The sequence below is a fragment of the Arachis hypogaea genome, chromosome 13 (assembly GCF_003086295.3).
Source record: "Arachis hypogaea cultivar Tifrunner chromosome 13, arahy.Tifrunner.gnm2.J5K5, whole genome shotgun sequence".
Lineage (NCBI taxonomy): Eukaryota > Viridiplantae > Streptophyta > Magnoliopsida > Fabales > Fabaceae > Arachis > Arachis hypogaea.
The window spans coordinates 15,553,740-15,572,619 of record NC_092048.1 but is presented as its reverse complement, the minus strand read 5'-3'; the positions used below and the strand labels follow the sequence as shown (position 1 = coordinate 15,572,619).

Below are 18,880 nucleotides of genomic sequence, written 5' to 3'. Positions count from 1 at the left end.
CGTTAGTGAGATTGTGAGAATGAGATAGTATTAGGGTTATCAGTTTATGTGTTTATAAAGTCATATGTATATATATATATATATTAATTAATTATAATCGGGTATACGGGTTGGTTCGGGTTCTGCGCCCCCAAATCCGATACCCGAACCAATCATCGGCAAATGTCATCGGTTCAATTCGGGTTGGACCTGATTACCCGTCGGTTCCTGAACCAATTTAATTGGTTTGGTTCGAATTCGGGTGGGTAATCGGGTACCCACTACCTGTGCTCACCCCTAATTTTCTCCATAATTTGTAGTTGCATTGAAGTCACCCAAAATGATAAAGCTACCTTCAAATTGCTAAAGTCGAGAAGAGAGTTTTTCGAAATGATTGATTCGAATAAGCTCATTAGTGCTCAAGTAAACTCTAACCAACCCCCAACTCACATTCTTATTCTCATCTTTAACCGAAGCAATTATGAAAAAAGAGTTTTGAAACAGAATGTGTACCTCTACATGATCTTTCCATGCTACAGTCATTTCTCTTGATGTTTCATTCGGGTCTACTTATGTAAAACTTTGATATCCGCATGATCTAACTTTACGTTCCACCATCCGAAATTGGTACCACCTCGGAAGAGTGGGATTGGCATATTCCTTTAAGACTGTGGACTGTCAGAGGTCTCCCCAAACTCCGACAGTTCACATTAGGACTCTCGTGGTGCATTGGGTGCCACTGAACGACTGGCACCCTCCACCGTCTCTTGATTTATATATCCAACAACTCCTCCAGTTAATGATTCTAAAACTATCTCCAATTCATCTTCCATACTTTTTTTAGTCCCGGATAGCATCTCTATCCTTCCATGGTTTGATCTAGCCATCTGTTTTAATCTTTAACATTTGACGGAATATTCAAAAGCAGGAGTACTTGGCATGCGGTTTTCAGTTAGGACCCCTGTGTTAGCATGCTTCGTTTGGAAACTACTTGTTCCTCCCAATTGAATCTGATTCGAGCTTATACCCATAGCATCCTCTATACTCCTATCATTCTTCTTTTTCTCATTACATCTTTCGTTCCTGACAGGACTCTTGACTCTTTGATCGTATTTTTTTTTGTCTTTAACACTCAAGTTTAAAAATCTATCTACCAGGCAGTTTGTGAGTGGTTTCTTTTTGCGAAGGGGTTGACCCTCTTGAAAGCTCTTTTCTCCATTTCTCCCTTCATTCTCTTTAGTCTCCACTCTCATACCAATTTGATCAGTTCTGATCCATTCTCCTATCTTATCCTATTTTTTTTATATCTTCCAAAAACACAACACATGTTTTATAGTCATGACCTATAGTTGCACAACACGTACGCACCGTCTCTAGCCTTTCATACCGAACCGCCACTCTAATTGGAGACTTGTCAAGACTAGCAACCTTAAGAGAGTCTTTTGTAACTCAATTTCCATCAATAACCACCCCTTACTTTGATGATATGTGTCTCTCTCCCTTTAACATCAAACTGTCCCACATCCATCACCTTACCAAGCCTTTCACCAAGCTTTCGAGCAACTTCCAGCGTCTTAAAGGTTTCAGGAACTCCCAAATTTAGGTCCATATTGGTATCTCATTTATTATTTATTTTCCAATGCACACCCCCTCTTTCCAACGCTGGCCATGCAGAGCATAGTCCTTGAAAAGGCATATGGGGAGTCTCTCTCAATTCTCATAACATCCTACTTGTTATCGAAGAAAAATTGGAATTGATTGTGATCAATCTTCTTTACTTGAAATCCTATTGGTCTCCCCCAAATTGCTTTAAGCCCCTCTATAGTTCCGGTTAAAAATGATTTCTTAGCAAAAAGTCTTTCAACCAAACTATTATTGCAGTTGTGAATAGCCCCCTTTATATCCTCTTCTTACATCGTCACTCTCTTTATTACTCAAAGAAACGGAATCAATTAAATTCTCTCCACTTTCTGTCATGGTTCAGGAAGGTAATACCAAAAGAAAAAGATAAAAAAGAACCTGCATTGTATGATCACTCTAAATTAAGAATGAAAAATGAGTTGCTAATAGTTACTAACTATGTTAGAATAATATTTTATTTTTATTATTTAAATATTTTAAAATTTTTCTAAAAAGAAATTATTGATATCGATGTACTTTTTTAATATTCATTTCAATAAAAATCATTAGTCACATTTTTTTTAAAGATAATTTTATTTTTTGAGAATTATCACATACGATTTTTATTTAATTTTTTATCCTATTTAAAATTAATATTTAAGATTTCTACTTATACCAATTATTTCTTATATTAGTATATTATACAAAAATATAATAATATTAACATAAATCACAATTACTTTTTTCATATAAAAAAAATAAAATAATAAAATTTTTTTTGAAAATTTACATTTTAGATATATCAGTCTTTAAAAAAATTACCAATAAAATTTTTTTAATATAATAATCTGTGGACAAGTTAGTTTAAATTCAGACTTTTTATTTTAATTATAAGGATTAATTTAAAAGGAGTGTGTCACATATGTTATTTTAAAAGACTTTATTAATACTTTTTTTAAAAACTAATTTATGAAAAATATAAATTTTAAAAAATTTATTTGTCACTCTAAAAAATTTTACTGATTGATTAATGTATATTATATTTAAGAGAAGAAAAATGCTACTTATCATTTAAATATTGTCTTTTATTAAAAAAAATGTGTGGCCTGAGAGAAGATGAAAACAGTCGTAGATGAGAAGTGGGAGGCCTGCAGCTTTAAATCTCCATGGAGGGAAGATTTTATTAGTAAAAATCTGATTTAGAATATTTAAGATTTTATTTGAGATTTATTAGGATTTATAACATTTAAATTTAAAATTTTGAATTTTAATTTTAGTTAATCTGTTTGTAAATTTATATTTAAATTAAAAAAATAATAAATTTATTTTGATATATTTGTTTTATTTTTTTAAATTAATATAATAAAAAAATTGAGTAAAGAATCACTTTTAAAAGATATCTAGTGGTGGTGTTAAGAGAATTGATGAATTTAAATGACTGAAAGTCATGTACCATGAACGTACAATATACACAACAAAGTACATGTAGGCAGTAGGAACATTTCGTTGTATAAAGGTCCGATTTAGTATTGAAAAAAAAAACCTTATTAAATCTACTTTTTTAGGACAGATTTTAAAAAATGATAGTAATTATATTTGTTAAATTAAAAAAAAATTCATAAGTAAAAATTATAAAAAATCTGTTTAATAAATTTACTTTTAATATTTTAAATAACTTTAATAGATATAAATATAATAAAAAATAAATAAATATAAATATTTATAAATAGATAAAAATATATATTAAATTTAAAAATATATTTATAAATATTTTAAAAAATATTTTTATTTTTTAAATATAAAAATATTATATATACATAAAAAATAATTATAAAATTATTATATATATATATTTATAAATATATATTATTCAATTTATTTTTAATATAAATTTAATTATTATAAAATTTTGTATAAAAATAATAGTTATTTTTTATAATGTACATTAAAATTAAATATGTCTTAACATATTTGTTCAAATAGTCATGTCCTTAAGGCCTTGTTTGGTAACAGGAATTGGGAAGAGAATGAGAACGAAATAGGAGAGAGAAAGAGAGAGAGAGAGAGAGACGGTGACTCGGTGAGGTGAGTAACTGAATGACGAATTAAAACGAAAGGTTTAGGGGCGAAGGGAGGGAGACGAAACTATTGATTCCGCTACTGTGTAATTGAATGGAATTGCGTGCACAATAGAATTAGAGATAACACCGAAAACAAAGAATCGTGTAGAATCAAGCGAGCTAGGGTTTGCGATGAGTGAGAGTAACAGCAACAGCAACGGGGTGAGCAATATCAACATCAACAACAACAACAACAATAACAACCACCACCACCACCACAGCAGCAGCAGCAGTAAGGAAGAGAAAGGCAGAGATCTGGGGCTGTACTTTCTAGAAGTGTGCCGGCGGAGGGGGGCGGGGGCGGAGGAGGGGGAAGAGAAGGCGGAGGAGGCCCCCAGCGAGCTCAACACCATCAACAGCTCCGGCGGATTCGTGGTGGTGTCGACGGACAAGCTGTCAGTTAAGTACACGAATGTGAACCTTCACGGCCACGACGTCGGCGTGATTCAGGCGAACAAGGCTGCTCCCACGAAGCTGCTCCTCTACTACTTCGAGATTTATGTGAAGGACGCCGGCGCCAAGGGCCAGATTGCCATCGGCTTCACCTCCGAGTCCTTCAAGATGCGTAGGCAGCCCGGGTGAGAGTTCTTCATTTCCATTCTCTTTCCGTCTCTTCAATTACAAGTAGAGTCTTCAATTGCAATTCTGATTCTTCGATTTCTTGAATAGGTGGGAGGCCAATAGCTGTGGATATCACGGGGATGATGGGCTTCTTTATCGTGGACATGGCAAAGGGGAACCCTTCGGCCCTACCTATACATCTGGCGATATTGTTGGCGCTGGAATCAACTATGCTGCCCAGGAATTCTTCTTCACGTAATTTCCACAACCACTAGGTTTTTCTTTTTCCATTTCTCTTTCTGTTTCTGTTACATAACAAGATTTTGTGTTTTATGTCAGTAAAAATGGGCAAGTTGTTGGCACAGTTTACAAGGACATGAAGGGTCCACTCTTTCCTACCATTGCTGTTCATAGCCAAAATGAAGAGTATGTTCTATCACCATGAATTCTAGTATTAACCGTCTCTTCCTGTTTTTATCACACACTTTTTTTTTCCAATGTAGTAGGTGTTTCTACTTGCTATATATGAAGTAATCAATCTGAGTATAATAGTAAACGGCATTGAGATTTGAGTAGTTATTTTTAATCTTAAATTGTCATTCCTATGCTGAGCATGCATTTGTTTACCTTTGAATTTTCAGTTCTGCTTCACTAAATGAATGTGCCAGTCTATTATGAACTCATAAAGCTGAACTATGTTATGAGTGGCATTTGATAAGAAAACATAAAAGAGCCAATAGCTGTAAATCTGTTTTAAGCCCTGACAAATTATTTTATGAGTACAATACTGTTTTGTGTTGTTTATAATAAAAAAAATGAGAGGTCTGCTTAGTGAATGATATGGGTAGGGGAAGTAGTTTATTTCAGTGTTTAATTGATCTGATTATGATTCCGCTGAATCTGTCACCCCCGTCTTTAGCATTTTTCCTCATTTCAATCCTTAGTTATTTATCCCTTCCTTCATTTAAGAGGGCTCGTCTTGTCAAGACACAGTAATTACTAATATTCGAATGGCAGCTTCTTTTGATCATTAGTTGAGGAATTTAATTTTACAGGACTGTGTTTCATTTATCTCTGACAGGGTGCATGTCAACTTTGGGCAGAAACCATTTACCTTTGACCTAAAGGTAAGAACCATTTTTATATTTTGTTCATTCAAGTGTACACATCCTACCCTAGACTTGTAGTCAATTTTATTAGAAGCAATTCTCTGTGGCATCTAAAAGGAATTATCATTTCCTGAGTTGAATTGTTTAGGAATATTATTCAAACAGTTTACATAGATTTAAGTTCTTCCTTTAATATCTAAAGAGCACTTTTTCTGAGAAATTAAGCATAAACAAGAACATCCTGAGACTCCTTTTTTAATTATTTCCCTTATAAATTCCCCCTCAATATCTTTCCTCATTTTTAAAAGAAAATGATGACTAAAATTGTTGTGAAACAGCACTAATTATACGAACAGGATCATACTTGGATGCAAAGATGACATGTTTTCATTGTGATTATCTACATTAACCAGAATCATGGTCATATGACACTTCAATTTTAAAAGTACTGAAGTTATTATTGTATGTTTTTGGATTAGGAATTTGAAGTGCAAGAAAGAATGAAGCAACAACTGAAAATAGAGGAATTGCCTCTGACATCAAATGTTAGTTACGGGTGAGACAAAACTGCCTCCAGATTACTTTCTTTCATGTGTCTTTCATATCTAGGATTATTCTTGGACCTTCATGTGTAGTTGGTAGCCGGGTAAAATTACACAAGTGTCAACTGATGAAAATTTCTTACTTGTATGTGTGGATCTTCTAGTACTGATTTCTTATGTTACATTTGTCTATAGCTTTGTCTCTGCTAGCAATGGCTTCTGGTTTTTCTTTTCGGGTCAAATGACATAACTTTAATAGAGAGTTTGAAGTAGTACTAAGTGGTTTTGAGAAATTTAGTTATTAGTTAGTGTAAAAACTTTAATATAGACACTGACTAACCTGTTCTCTTTTCCAAACTTTCCCCTTCTCTGATGATGTATACTGTATTTCTTTGTGTTGTTCTTTACAAATGTTGAAATTAATATATTTCACATTTTCCAAGTGACATCCATCACTTTCTTGCAAACCAATACTATTTCAAAAGCAATAAATAGGTAATAATATATTACAATTTATATTATTGTCAGAATTGTCCGTTCTTACCTGCTACACTATGGCTACGAAGATACCTTGAATTCATTTGATGTGGCTAGTAGAAGTACTGTTCCTCCTATATATATAGCTCAGGAGAATGGGGTTGATGAGCAGGAAATAATGTATGCATTGAATCACCGAAAGACTCTCCGGCAGGTAGGCTATCAACTTTTGTTCTAGCATGTATTATTGGGACAGGAAACATGGGAATATTAGGTAGGGTGTGATTTAGTATGTTTTCATCAATAATTACTGGAAAATGTTTGATAAGAAAATGACATTACTAGATAAGAAGGGAAATTAAGAGAGGAAGAGCTTGTTTGGGTGGCATTAAGTTGTTAGAAAGGATCTTTTTTCATTGAAAAAGATTTTTATTTTTTAGTGTATTTGGCAAAATTTTAGTAGTAAAAGTAAAAGCACTAGAAAAATAAAAAAAACATTTTTATTTTAGAAGCTACAATTTGCATCTTTTTATAAAAGATCTTTTTTACTTTAAAAAAGATATTTTTAACATAATAAATAAACAAAAAAGTACTTTTATATTGTTATAGCCAAACATAATTGTTAGATAAAAAGATATTTTTATATGAGATATCCTAACATAAAACTATCTTTACTTTTCTAAAAGATCTTTTAAAAAAAGATAACTTGAAAAAAGATCTTTTCGTAGAAGTTCATTCAAACAAGCCCTAAACTAGCATCCGAAATAAATCACAGAGAAAAGGAAACAAAAATGTCAAATTGTTTTCATTGTGTTTTTTTTTTCAAAAATTTCTTGTGATCCCTCTGCTTGGAACTACGGGAAGTTTTTTTGCTCTAATATAGTTTGGTTCATTTCTTTTGTCAACATCATCCTTTAATGAAACCACTCAGACTCTTTTGGAGGCATGCATATATCCTAGATGTAATCATACCTGCTGCACTGAATCTTCTAAAGGTGGGAAAAGTACGAGATCTTTTAGTTCATCTGGATGGGGTTCATGGATTTTATATAAATGGTAAAAAGGTGGATTCACATTTGACACAGGAAATAATGTAAACATGGGCCATTTTTGTTATTATCAATATAAACACGTCAATAAAAAATGAAAACTGAAAAAAAAAATATTCTGTAATTTTCAGTTGTGATTCCACCCCCCCCAAATAAAAAAACCAAAATTCTCTCTCTCTCTCTCTCTCTCTCTCTCTCTCTCTCTCTCTCTTATGGAGGTTTTTCTATCATGTTTTAGTGGAGTGAGTAATTATCAAATGTATTATTAGTCATCATAAATCCAATCTCTTGTTTCAATGTAGAGTCTCTGCTTTTTTAGAATTTAGAACTTCTAGTCAGTGGCCATGTAATAAAGTACCCATACTGTTAGATTACCTTTCTATTTTTCTTCCCTAAATAGTTTATATGATTCCTGGCTACATATGCTAGCTGATGTACAAACTTATGGGTTACACCTTTTCTCTTCAATGAAGCTAATCAGGGATGGGGAGATTGATACTGCATTTGGTAAATTGCGAGAATGGTATCCCCAGATTGTTGAGGTGCGCTGTTTCAGATTATAATTATATTGTATATCCTGTTGCTAAGCTAGCTTCCTAATTTTACTGATTTAAATGTAATTCGATTCAATCTGCTGTGGCTTAAATGATCTTCGATGTATGTGTAATAAGTATTGACTTAATCTGATTGTTATCGTAAGTAATATCTGCTCATAATGGCTGATACTTCTGCATTACACTGAATATAATGGTGGTTGCCCTCTGCTTTGATTTCTTCTATTGGTCAAATTGCTTTTATTTTAGTTTGAAGACTTGATTTCATAAGAATTTGTGATGGCTAGACTTTGCCAGTTGGCTCTAGTCCCCCCTTCTCTCTCTCTCTCTCTCTCTCTCACACACACACACACACACACACACAAAAGTGGCAATACATGGCCAACTTGACCATGATATTCATGTTGGAATACTTTGGTCCTCAAGACATAGGTCTACCATTTTCCCTTTTATTTTTAAATGGTTCCAAATATCATCAGACCAACTTGTGTGTGAAATTCTTCATTTGATATTTATTGTCTAAGAATATTCTTTCATTGTATTTAACTCACTAGACATGACTATCAACCTGGTTATTGCAGGACAATACATCAGCTATGTGCTTTCTGCTTCATTGTCAGAAGTTTATTGAATTAGTTCGGGTACATTCCTTTTAATGTTTCATGTTTTTCACTATTAGAAGCTTTCCCAACTGAATTAGCATATAAGGCTGCATTTGTTTATGAGAACAGGACAAAACAAGATACTGAGAACAAGACATAAAGGACAGAGACACAAAATTTAGTGTTTTTGTATTTTGTTTGGTCATAAAGTAGAACAAATTATGAAAATCTAATTTATTCTCTTTTTTTTTTTTCATTCAAAAAATTTGAGAAAAAAAATATAATAATAAGTATAATTATGAAAAATTAACAAGAATAATGAAAGAAAAAATGAAAAATAAGTTGTGTCCCTTGTTAGTGTCTCTGTCCTTCCTGTCAGGAAGGATACAAAATATATTAATTCAGTGTCTCTGGACATAATGTCTCTATCCATGTCTCATCTGTCAAACACGGTTTTATGTTTCTATGTCCCTGTCTCAGTGTCCTGTCCCTGTAAACAAACGCAGCTAAGATATTATATTTTTTGTTTTGCTTTTTAATGGTTTAATAGTAGTATGAATGTGAGGCTAGGGTGATAGTTTCCACAACTGATGCTGTGTGTAATAGTCAAAGCTTAATTGATATTATTATTATAATTATCGATTGTTACTGATTCAATTTGGTATGTAGCTTTTATTTAAAATTCCTATTTGGGTAGAGAATTACTTAATTAACACTTTTGCATCCCTCTCTGGTATAAATAGATTGGAGCATTGGAGGAGGCTGTCAAATATGGAAGAATAGAGTTGTCAAGCTTTTTTGGGTTGCCTGTCTTTGAGGACCTAGTTCAGGTGAATTTCTTTACCGACAACTAAAATCATTGCTGCTACACCAATTATTTCTGGCTGATTTCGAATTTCATAGGGCCTGGCTTGGTTATAGCATATAATCATTCTGGTCTATTTCGTGCATGCTAAACATGAGCAGTCTCTTCTTCCCTCAAATATAAGCCTTCACAATTGCTGGAGATTACTTCACAAGATTATTTCTGTTCATCTTATTGGTAGTACAGTTAGTTAAATTTATCTTTGAATTCTATATTTCTTATTCTGCAGGATTGTGTTGCTTTGTTGGCATACGAACAACCACTGGAATCCCCTGTAGGATATCTTCTAAAAGACTCTCAACGTGAAGTTGTAGCTGACACAGTCAATGCGTTGATCTTGTCGACAAATCCCAACATGAAAGAGTCCAAAAATTGCTTGCACTCGTATCTTGAGAGGTTACTTAGACAGCTAACTGCTTGTTGCTTGGAGAATAGATCTTTGAGTGGGGAGCAGGGAGAAGCTTTCCAACTTCATAGAGTGCTTAGCAGTGGTAAAAGAGGCTAGTGACTAGTATTTGGTGATATGGTCTATTCACATTCTTTCTCTGCTGTTAATATTGCCCGGGTTTCTTTAGAATGCCAAGTTATCAAAAATTGATCATAAACGTCTCTTATACTGTAGAGTCCCCCACCTTCTTAGTTCTTACTTGGTGCATACTTTTTCCTGTCATTTGAGAGGGGGTTCTCTATGTGCATGTAAGATTGTAACTAAAACATCAGCAAAACAATGGAAATGGAAAATTGAACTAAGTAAAGATTCAAATTCAAAGTTAAAATCTGTGCTGAAATTTCAAAAATTTAAGCAGGTTTGGAACTTGGAAGCATATATAAATACATGTCCATCGTATTCCAGTGTAAACTTTAGGCTTTATGATAGTTTGTGTATTGAATCGTGAGTTCGTGACGTTCAGAGCCAAACCATGAAATACGATTGAGTTTGATGCTGTAACAAGAAACAGTTGGACTTTGAGCAATGCCAATTGCAAGTTGGTTATGGTGTTTGACTTCGAGTGTCAACTACATGTCACGTTAGAAAATAAGTATCTCCCACTTTTCCTTTGATTCTAGCATTTTAGTTTTCTCTGCAACTACAAGGAAATATACGATGTTATCATTGCTAAAAGAGAATCAACAATGGAGAAACCTTGCCTTAAATGTGGCAATGATGTATAGTCCTATATCTGATTCTACTGCATTACATTATAACAATTACAAATTACAATATAAAAATACTGTGATTATGCATGCATCTAATAATAATATGGTGCTTTGAATATTGTTACATAAATGATGCAACAAATGGCAAAAACAATGATGAAGACATCAATAGTGAGGGCAGAAACAGCTTGATCGCTAAGTTTCATATTCTTCCCACCAAGACGGTCAACCATGTCTGGAACAGATTCATAGTTTCTGAGTTGTTGCTCAAAAGGATCCTCTAATCTCATTTTTATCTTTTCTGCTTGGCGGCTTGCAGCCTCTTGAGCCAGAGTCCAATCGTAGAACGTTCGAGTCTCTTCGTCGCTAAGAACATCGTAGATCTCCCTGAGTTTCATGAATTTTTCTGAAGCAGTTTTGAGAGGCAGAGAAGTTGTGTCTGGATGGTACTCCTTTGATAATCTCCGGTAAGCTGTTTTGATTTCTTCTAAATCCGCATCTGCCGATACTCCTAAGAATCTGTTTGTTTTGTTGTTTTCATTCATGAATTAGTCATTTATGAATAAGTTGAGAAATTCTTGCATGCATGTTCTAGTTAAAATCTGAATGAGTAAGTAACTGACTCACTCGTAATGGGAACCTGAGGAAGCGCTGAGCAAATCAGCAAATGATTCTCCTAAGAGGTTCTTAGGGTTCTTATTGTCTGCGGTGGATTGTTGTTTGTTACTACCTCCAACCCAACCTTCATTTTCATTTTGCCAGTGGATTCTTGTGTCCACTCCAGGGGAAGGGGGTGCTCTTCTTTTGTTGCCAGGGCCCTTGGAAGCCTGCACCTGCAAACTAATATAATCGGTGTTTGTGGATGGTGTTACTCTCCCTCTCAACCACCTTGCTCCTCTTCCTAATATGGGATTGTGTAACAGAATCTGAGGACTCGCAGTGAAAGCCATTGCTGATACTCTATAGGATGGGAGAATAAGGGACGACAATGAATTGTCTGGTTTTGCAAGCTGAGACAATTACGTGGCGCATAATTATTCTACTTTCTGTGGCTCTCACTCACACTTGGCCTCTTCAAAGTGGGCTCAAATAAGGGTAATGAAAAAATAAACATATAAATATTTTCTTTTCCTTTAACTCGTAATAAATTGTATCTTATTTTAGTTGCTGAATAAATATATTTTAAAAAATACGTTTATAAGTAATTTTAAATTAATATACTAATTTTAAAATGATAAAAATTCAAGTGAAGTCGACTTCACGTGAAGTTGATATCATAAAAATTTAGTCAAATCAGTCAAATCATCTAACGACTCTCAGTATCAACTTCACGTAAAGTCAACTACACCTAAGTTTCCACGATTTAAAATAACATATATGTTGAAAATATTATTTTATCGTAAACATAAGCTCCCCGACCCTTTTCTTTCTCTCTCTATTTTTTTTCCTTTTATTTTTCATGAATACGTAAGGCCCCAAAAGTATTGGTCAAACCAGGCTTCTTGGTCCAGATCTATGTAGACTGAGCTCCTTTGTTATGCTTTTGCATATTATTCTATGTTTCGTTTTTCTTTTCATTTCTTTTTTCAATGAACTATTACAAGAAGGTTATGTATTCAGTTTAACCTTCAAAAACATTCAATTCTGTTTAACAAAAATAATCTCAAAAAGATTAAAACAATATTTATGTTAACTGATATATCAGTTTTAATCAATCGACATTTTGCTGAGTTCATCTGTGCCGGTGAAATCAACGTTGCCAAATGGTTTCTGCCCTTTTTTATTTTGAAGAATTTAAATGTGATGTGTTAATTTGGCTACCTATTTATTTGGTGAATGTAGAAAATATTTATTTTCATTAACGTGATAATACTTAAGTAATATATGTATAATTTCTTTTACAATTATTAAAATTAAATTCTTGTTAAAAAATTTAGGTGTTTGCTACGGTACGATAATAAATTCATACGTATCGATACGTTAAAAATATGGACAAATAGTAACAAGCCACGTGGAATTTATTTTTCACATCAGCATTTAATTTTTTCTTTTTTAAATATATATTATATCACCACTTTTACTAATACACCCTTTTAATTAAATAAAAATAAAAATATATTTTTTATTTAATTTTATAAAAAATCTTAAACATCCTTCTTTTATTTGATTAGACAAAAATACCTTTTTAAATTAATCAAATTTTAGAATTCAATTAGTCATAATTTTATAATTTCAAATAATTTAAACAACAAAACGAAAAACATATAAAAAAACAAAAAATCACATTTACTATTCATCTGGGTTTCAGAAACCCTTTTTTTGAATCACGCCTCTGTAGGTTTTCCATATTCTTCATCTTCTTCTCTCTTCTTCCTATTGACTCTCTCTGTGTCTCTCTCTCCCGCTGGAGCTCGATCTCTCTCATCTGTTTCAGTCTCACTGTGGCGTCGCACTCAAGATCTCTTCCTATCTCCTTTCTGATCTCGCAATCGAAGTCGTCGTCGCGTCATAGAGCATCGCCATCTTGTATGTTTTCGAAGTTGAATGGTAAAGGATATAATCAATTCAAAAGAAGACAAGAAAGGAATTTTCAAATGTTAATAACCTTTCCTTTATGCTCAAAACTTAGAATATAATTAATGTTTTTGTCCGTAATAACATTACGAGAATATGAATCTTTTAAAATTATGTCATTTTTGTCATGACATTATATATTATAACACAAAAGATTTATAGAATTAAACTACTTTTATAAAAAGGTTGTAGGGAACAAAAGTTCCCGTCGACTAAGAAGAATAGAATCTACGTAGATAAAAAAATTATATTTTTAGTTATTATTTTTATGTGAAAGAATTTAATTTTTTACTAATAATTAATTTTAACATTCATTATGAAAGAATTTAATGTATATATTTTTACATTTAATTAGATGTTAAGTCTATTGTATAAATAAAAATAATTAATTTTCATACTTGTTATTTAAAAATAATATATATATATAATTAGATATCAGTATAAAATATTTTATATTGATAATTATAAAATTAGCTCAAAACTATCTTTTTTGAAATAATTGAATCTTGATTCTAATTATTAATTACAATTATTCTCTATAAATTATATGTAATAAATATTTAAAGGAGAAATAAAAATATTGTTTACAAAGATAAACAATAAAAAATTTAAAATTAAATAAAAAATAAAAAATATACATAAAATAAAAATAAAAATAATATATATTTTTATGTGAATAATATTGTGTGATTATTTTTTAATTATATTTAATTATAGATTTAATGTATTTTTTATAATTTTATTTTTTTATAGCACAGAAAAGTAGAAAGAAATAAAGAATGAAAGAGAAAAGAGAAAAATAAAGAAAAAGAAGGAGAAAGAGAGAGTTTTTAAATTTTGGAGGAAAAGATTTTATTTTAGTTGTAACGAAAAATATATCATGACACATTTTAGTTTGTCAAATTAATAATATAAAATATAAAATATAAGTTATATATAGAGTGAGAAGAATAGAGAGAATAAAGAAAGAGAAAGAGATAGATAAGAGAATTGAGGAAGGAAGTTTATTAATTTTGAAAAAAATTATTTTATTTTAATTTTAATAAAAATATCATGTGACATATTTTGATTGTTAAATTAATAATATAATATAGCTATATTTTAATTTTAATTTTAATTACAATTAGAGAATGTTAAATTGTACATGTTAATTATTAAATTTGTATTTAGTTATTGATAATGATATATAAAAAAAATAGAGTAAGTGAAGAAATAAGAGAGATATAGAAAGGGGAGAGAGGTAGAAAGAATTTTTTAATTTTAAAAAAAAAATTTAATTTTAATTATAATAAAAGAGTAACATATACATTTGATTGTAAAATTAGTAATATACAAGAAGGGTCGCTTATCTTGTAAGTTGTAACCAGTAAATTAGAGATATCCAAGTAAGAAATCTTTCTTCTCTACAAGTTATCACTAATGCAAGAATGCATTATGCATTATGCATTCACCATATCAATAAATAGAGTTTTGTATACCCTAACATTTAGCCTCACATAACATAATTCACTCCCTTCCTCCTCCTTGACCCTTAATTACAAACCCAAAAAAAAAAAAAAAAGAATACATGATGGCCGAGTAATTTATCTTCAGCATTGCTGAATCACTCATAGGGAAGCTCGTTTCTCAGGCTTATGAACATGCTTCTCGTGTGGTGGGTAGTGGAAGCTGTGCTGCTGGATGCTGAGCAAAAGCAGGAAAAGAATCATCAACTTCGCGAATGGCTAAGGCAGCTTAAGTGCGTGTAATGGATGAATTCGAGTGCGAGGCAACGCGAAGGAACTTTGTCAACAAGTTTGGTAGCACTAAAAGGAAGGTATGTACATTCTTCTCAAGCTCCAACCCAGTTGCTTTCCGTTGTAGGATCAAAGAAATCAAAGATAAGCTAGACAAGGTTGCAGCTGACAGGAATAAGTTTGGCCTTGAGATCATTCACGTTGAAAGACGTGTTGTGCATAAGAGAGAAATGACTCACTCTTACGTGAGTGATTTAGATGTGATAGTAAGGGATGATGATAAAGAGAATATCATTGACCTCTTGTTAAAGAAAAGCAATGCGGTTGATGGTAAAAGTGTCTCTGTTGTCTCCATTGTGGGGTTGGGAGGACAAGGAAAGACCACGTTAGCCAAGTATGTGTTTAATGATAAGACCATAGATGGTGTACGTTTTTCCATTAAAGATATGGGTCTGTGTTTCTGATGAGTTTGACCTTAAGCAACTCATAATTAAATCTTGAGATCTACTCCAACCTCAACTAACCTAGGCAAATTAGAAGACTTAAATGTCGAGCAGCTACAGAAATATCTCAGAGATGCACTTACCGATAAAAAATTCTTACTCGTCATCGACGATGTATGGAATAAAGATCATGTCAAGTGAAGAGTTGAGGAACTTGTTGCAATTTGGTGCTGAAGGAAGTACAGTTCTAGTGACTACAAGTAGCCGCTTAATTGGTAGCATGATGAGAAATGGTTCCTTCTACATTTTACATGGTCTATCTCATCAAGACTCTTTGTCTTTGTTTCTTAGCTTAAATGGCCATTTCTACAAGGAGATGAAAAAAATCATCCACAATTGGTGGAAATTCGAGAAGACATTGTCAAAAAATGTAGTGGGCTTCCATTGGCACAGAGAACATTAGGGAGTTCACTGTTCTTAAAATTTGGTGTCAAAGACAATGAGATTTGGAATTTAGAACAAAAAGAAAGTGATGTCTTGCCTGCACTTAAATTCAGCTATGATCAGTTACCTTGGTACTTAAAGCGATTTTTTGCATTATTCTCCCTTTACCCAAAGGCCTAAAACTTCAATAGTTCTTTAGGATCTTTGCCATGGGAGGCACTTGGTCTTCTTCCACTACCAGAAAAAGGTAAATCAGTAGATGATCTGGTCAGAGAATGTGTATATGAGTTACAATCAATATCATTTCTTGAGGACTTTGTTGACTATGGTGGTGTGTATATATATTCAAATTGCACGATTTAGTGCATGATCTTTTATTGATTTTGATTTTTGAAGGCTTTTGAAAAAGGAAAATGTTTTATTCCAATGATGTGTTGTTCACCGCACGCACACTCTCTGTCTATTTATTTTCAATATAAATAATTATGAGAATTGATACGTAGCCTATAAACTCGGTCAACAGAGCATATCTCGCCGAAACAGACTTCGGTCAACTATTGTATCTCACCAAATAGAATCAAGTAAATAACTAACGCCAAAGAATTCGAGAGCTCCAACAAAACACAAAATCTCAACTGACTAGAATTAACATCATCAGGATATTCTCGGCAAGCACGGAAAATTCCTAAATAAGCTCCAACCAACTCACTCCTAACGTCTATATAAACAGATAAGTAACTACGAAGAGACACAGGTTACAGAACATACTCACTCTCATTTTGTTATTACTTTCTCACTTAATTCACATTTTTACTTGAGCGTCGGAGTGCTTTTTGCAGGTGCTCCCGCTGCCGTGTTTCTCCTCAGCCGAAGTATTACTCTTCCATCCGAGCATTGTGACCCGCTGGAGGGACTGTCATACCTCGGCAGCAACAGGACGTAACATCTGGCGCCCACCGTGGGGCCCTGAGTTGATCTAACCCCACTTTTACTCTTAGACACTCTTTGTCTCTCTTCTTTTGTGCAGGGACTCTGATCTCCCAGATATGGCTGAAAACGGAGCTCAACCCTTCAACCAAGCCGAGCTCCTTGCCCAGATGGCCGAGCTCCAGGCAGAGGTCCGAAGACTAGCCGAGCTCTCCACACAGAATAACACAGGAAAACACGAGGAGAGCAGCTCTAAAAACTCAGCCCTGGAAAACTCAGACCCTCTAATCATCACCCCGCCGAAGGAAAAGTTGACGCTGGACCACCCCTTTTCTGAAGAAATCACGAACTTCAAGATGCCTAAAAATTTTGTTTTGCCTAACTCTCTAGAATCTTACAAGGGGATTGGTGACCCCCGAGCTCACATTAAGAAGTTTCAATCTATGATGTTCTTTAATGGCACTAATAATGAACCTATACTGTGTCGTTCTTTTCCCACTTATCTTGATGGTGCTGCTTTACTGTGGTTCTCTAAATTATCTGCAGGGTCAATCTCATCCTTCGAGGATTTGGCGAGGTCTTTTATTGACTACTTTTCCACCTCAAGGATATACGTCCATGGATTAGATTACCTCGGGACAATAAAGTAAGAACAACATGAGAGCCTCAAAGATTACCTAACCCGGTTCGCTGAAGCCACCATGGAGATTCCGAATTTGGACCCTAACGTCCACCTACACGCACTTAAGACCGGACTCAGGCCAGGAAATTTCAGAGAAACAATAGCAATCACCAAACCCAAAACATTGGAGAAATTCCGAGAAAGAGCTGCAGGCCAAATGGAAATCGAAGAATTACGCGAGGCACAAAAACCAGACAAACAGCCGACTAGAAAAGAAGAAGAAAGGACATCCAAGCCACTAAACAGGAAGGATCAAAAGAAACCCTTCAAGCTCACCCCAAAGTTTGATACCTACACCAGATTCAACACAAAAAGGGAGAACATAATCAAGGAGATTCTCAACGCCAAAATAGTCAAACCCCCAGCCAGAGCTGGAAGCTATCAAGATCAACGATTTGTGGACAGAAGCAAGCATTGTGCCTTCCATCAGAAGTACGGGCATACAACGGACGAATGTGTGATAGCCAAGGACCTTTTAGAAAGGCTAGCTCGGCAAGGGCTCTTAGACAAGTACGTCGAAGGGCGGAAAAGCAGAGAAACCAAAAAGGAACCAGAGGAGTGAACAACAGATAAAGAAAAGGGAAAATGGACAACAACAGATCCTCCTAGAGGAATCATAAACTGCATATCCGGAGGATATGCAGGAGGGGGTGAAACAAGCTCGGCGTGAAAGAGAAGTTACCGAGCAATGTTAGCAATCGAAGGAACAATACCTACAACAAAACACAACATGACAGAGCCAGAAATAATCTTTGGCCAGGACGACCTAACCTCAACAGGCCCAAACCTCGACGACCTGGTCGTAATCTCCATCTAGACAGGAGAGTTATTGGTAAGAAAAGTCTTTTTGGACCCAGGTAGTAGTGCTGATGTACTTTTCTATTCCACCTTTATAAAAATGCAGCTGTCTGAAAAAGCCATGCAACCATCATCCAGAGAACTGGTTGGGTTCTCCGGAGAAAGAGTTCCAATAAAAGGACACATTTGGCTAAAAACAACTATGGGCGACCCCCCATTGACAAAAACTATTGACATTCAACACCTAATAGTCGACTGTCCTAGTCCTTATAACATTATTTTCGGAAGACCCGCCCTGAATAAATTTAGAGCAGTAGTATCTACATTACACTTGTGTGTTAAGTTTCAGGTACAAAACAAAATAGCAATAGTACACTCGGACCGACAACAAGCTCGGCAATGTTACAATGCCAGCCTAAAGAAAACTAGTACACAAACAGGGGTTAACCAGAGGACAAAAGCAACTCATACAACATCCGAGGTTTTGACCCTTGCAGAACTAGACCCTAGATAAGACTTCCAGGAGAGGCCTCAACCAATAGACGAACTCTAGAAGATTCCTTTGACTTCAAGAGACGAACAGTTCACTTACATTGGCCGAGCACTAGAAGGAGAAGAAAAAAGTAAGCTCATAAGAGTA

At 33.9% G+C, this 18,880-nt stretch overlaps 2 protein-coding genes across 2 annotated transcripts; one reads left to right on the top strand and one right to left on the bottom strand.

Moving 5' to 3' along the window:
• The first annotated feature begins 3,563 nt into the window (after window positions 1-3,563).
• On the top strand, window positions 3,564-10,254 carry LOC112737439 (ran-binding protein M homolog). Its single transcript, XM_025787345.3, has 10 exons — window positions 3,564-4,297; window positions 4,389-4,535; window positions 4,620-4,706; window positions 5,362-5,407; window positions 5,869-5,945; window positions 6,460-6,622; window positions 7,931-7,999; window positions 8,593-8,652; window positions 9,357-9,443; window positions 9,708-10,254. The coding sequence occupies exons 1-10, from the start codon at window positions 3,852-3,854 to the stop codon at window positions 9,981-9,983; spliced, it is 1,458 nt and encodes a 485-aa protein (XP_025643130.1). The 5' UTR covers window positions 3,564-3,851; the 3' UTR covers window positions 9,984-10,254.
• A 313-nt stretch (window positions 10,255-10,567) lies between these two features.
• On the bottom strand, window positions 10,568-12,200 carry LOC112737440 (NAD(P)H-quinone oxidoreductase subunit T, chloroplastic). Its single transcript, XM_025787346.3, has 2 exons — window positions 11,264-12,200; window positions 10,568-11,155 (listed from the first exon to the last, which is right to left on the bottom strand). Exons 1-2 carry the CDS (start codon window positions 11,584-11,586, stop codon window positions 10,729-10,731), a joined length of 750 nt encoding a protein of 249 aa, XP_025643131.1. The 5' UTR covers window positions 11,587-12,200; the 3' UTR covers window positions 10,568-10,728.
• Between the last annotated feature and the right edge of the window lie 6,680 nt (window positions 12,201-18,880).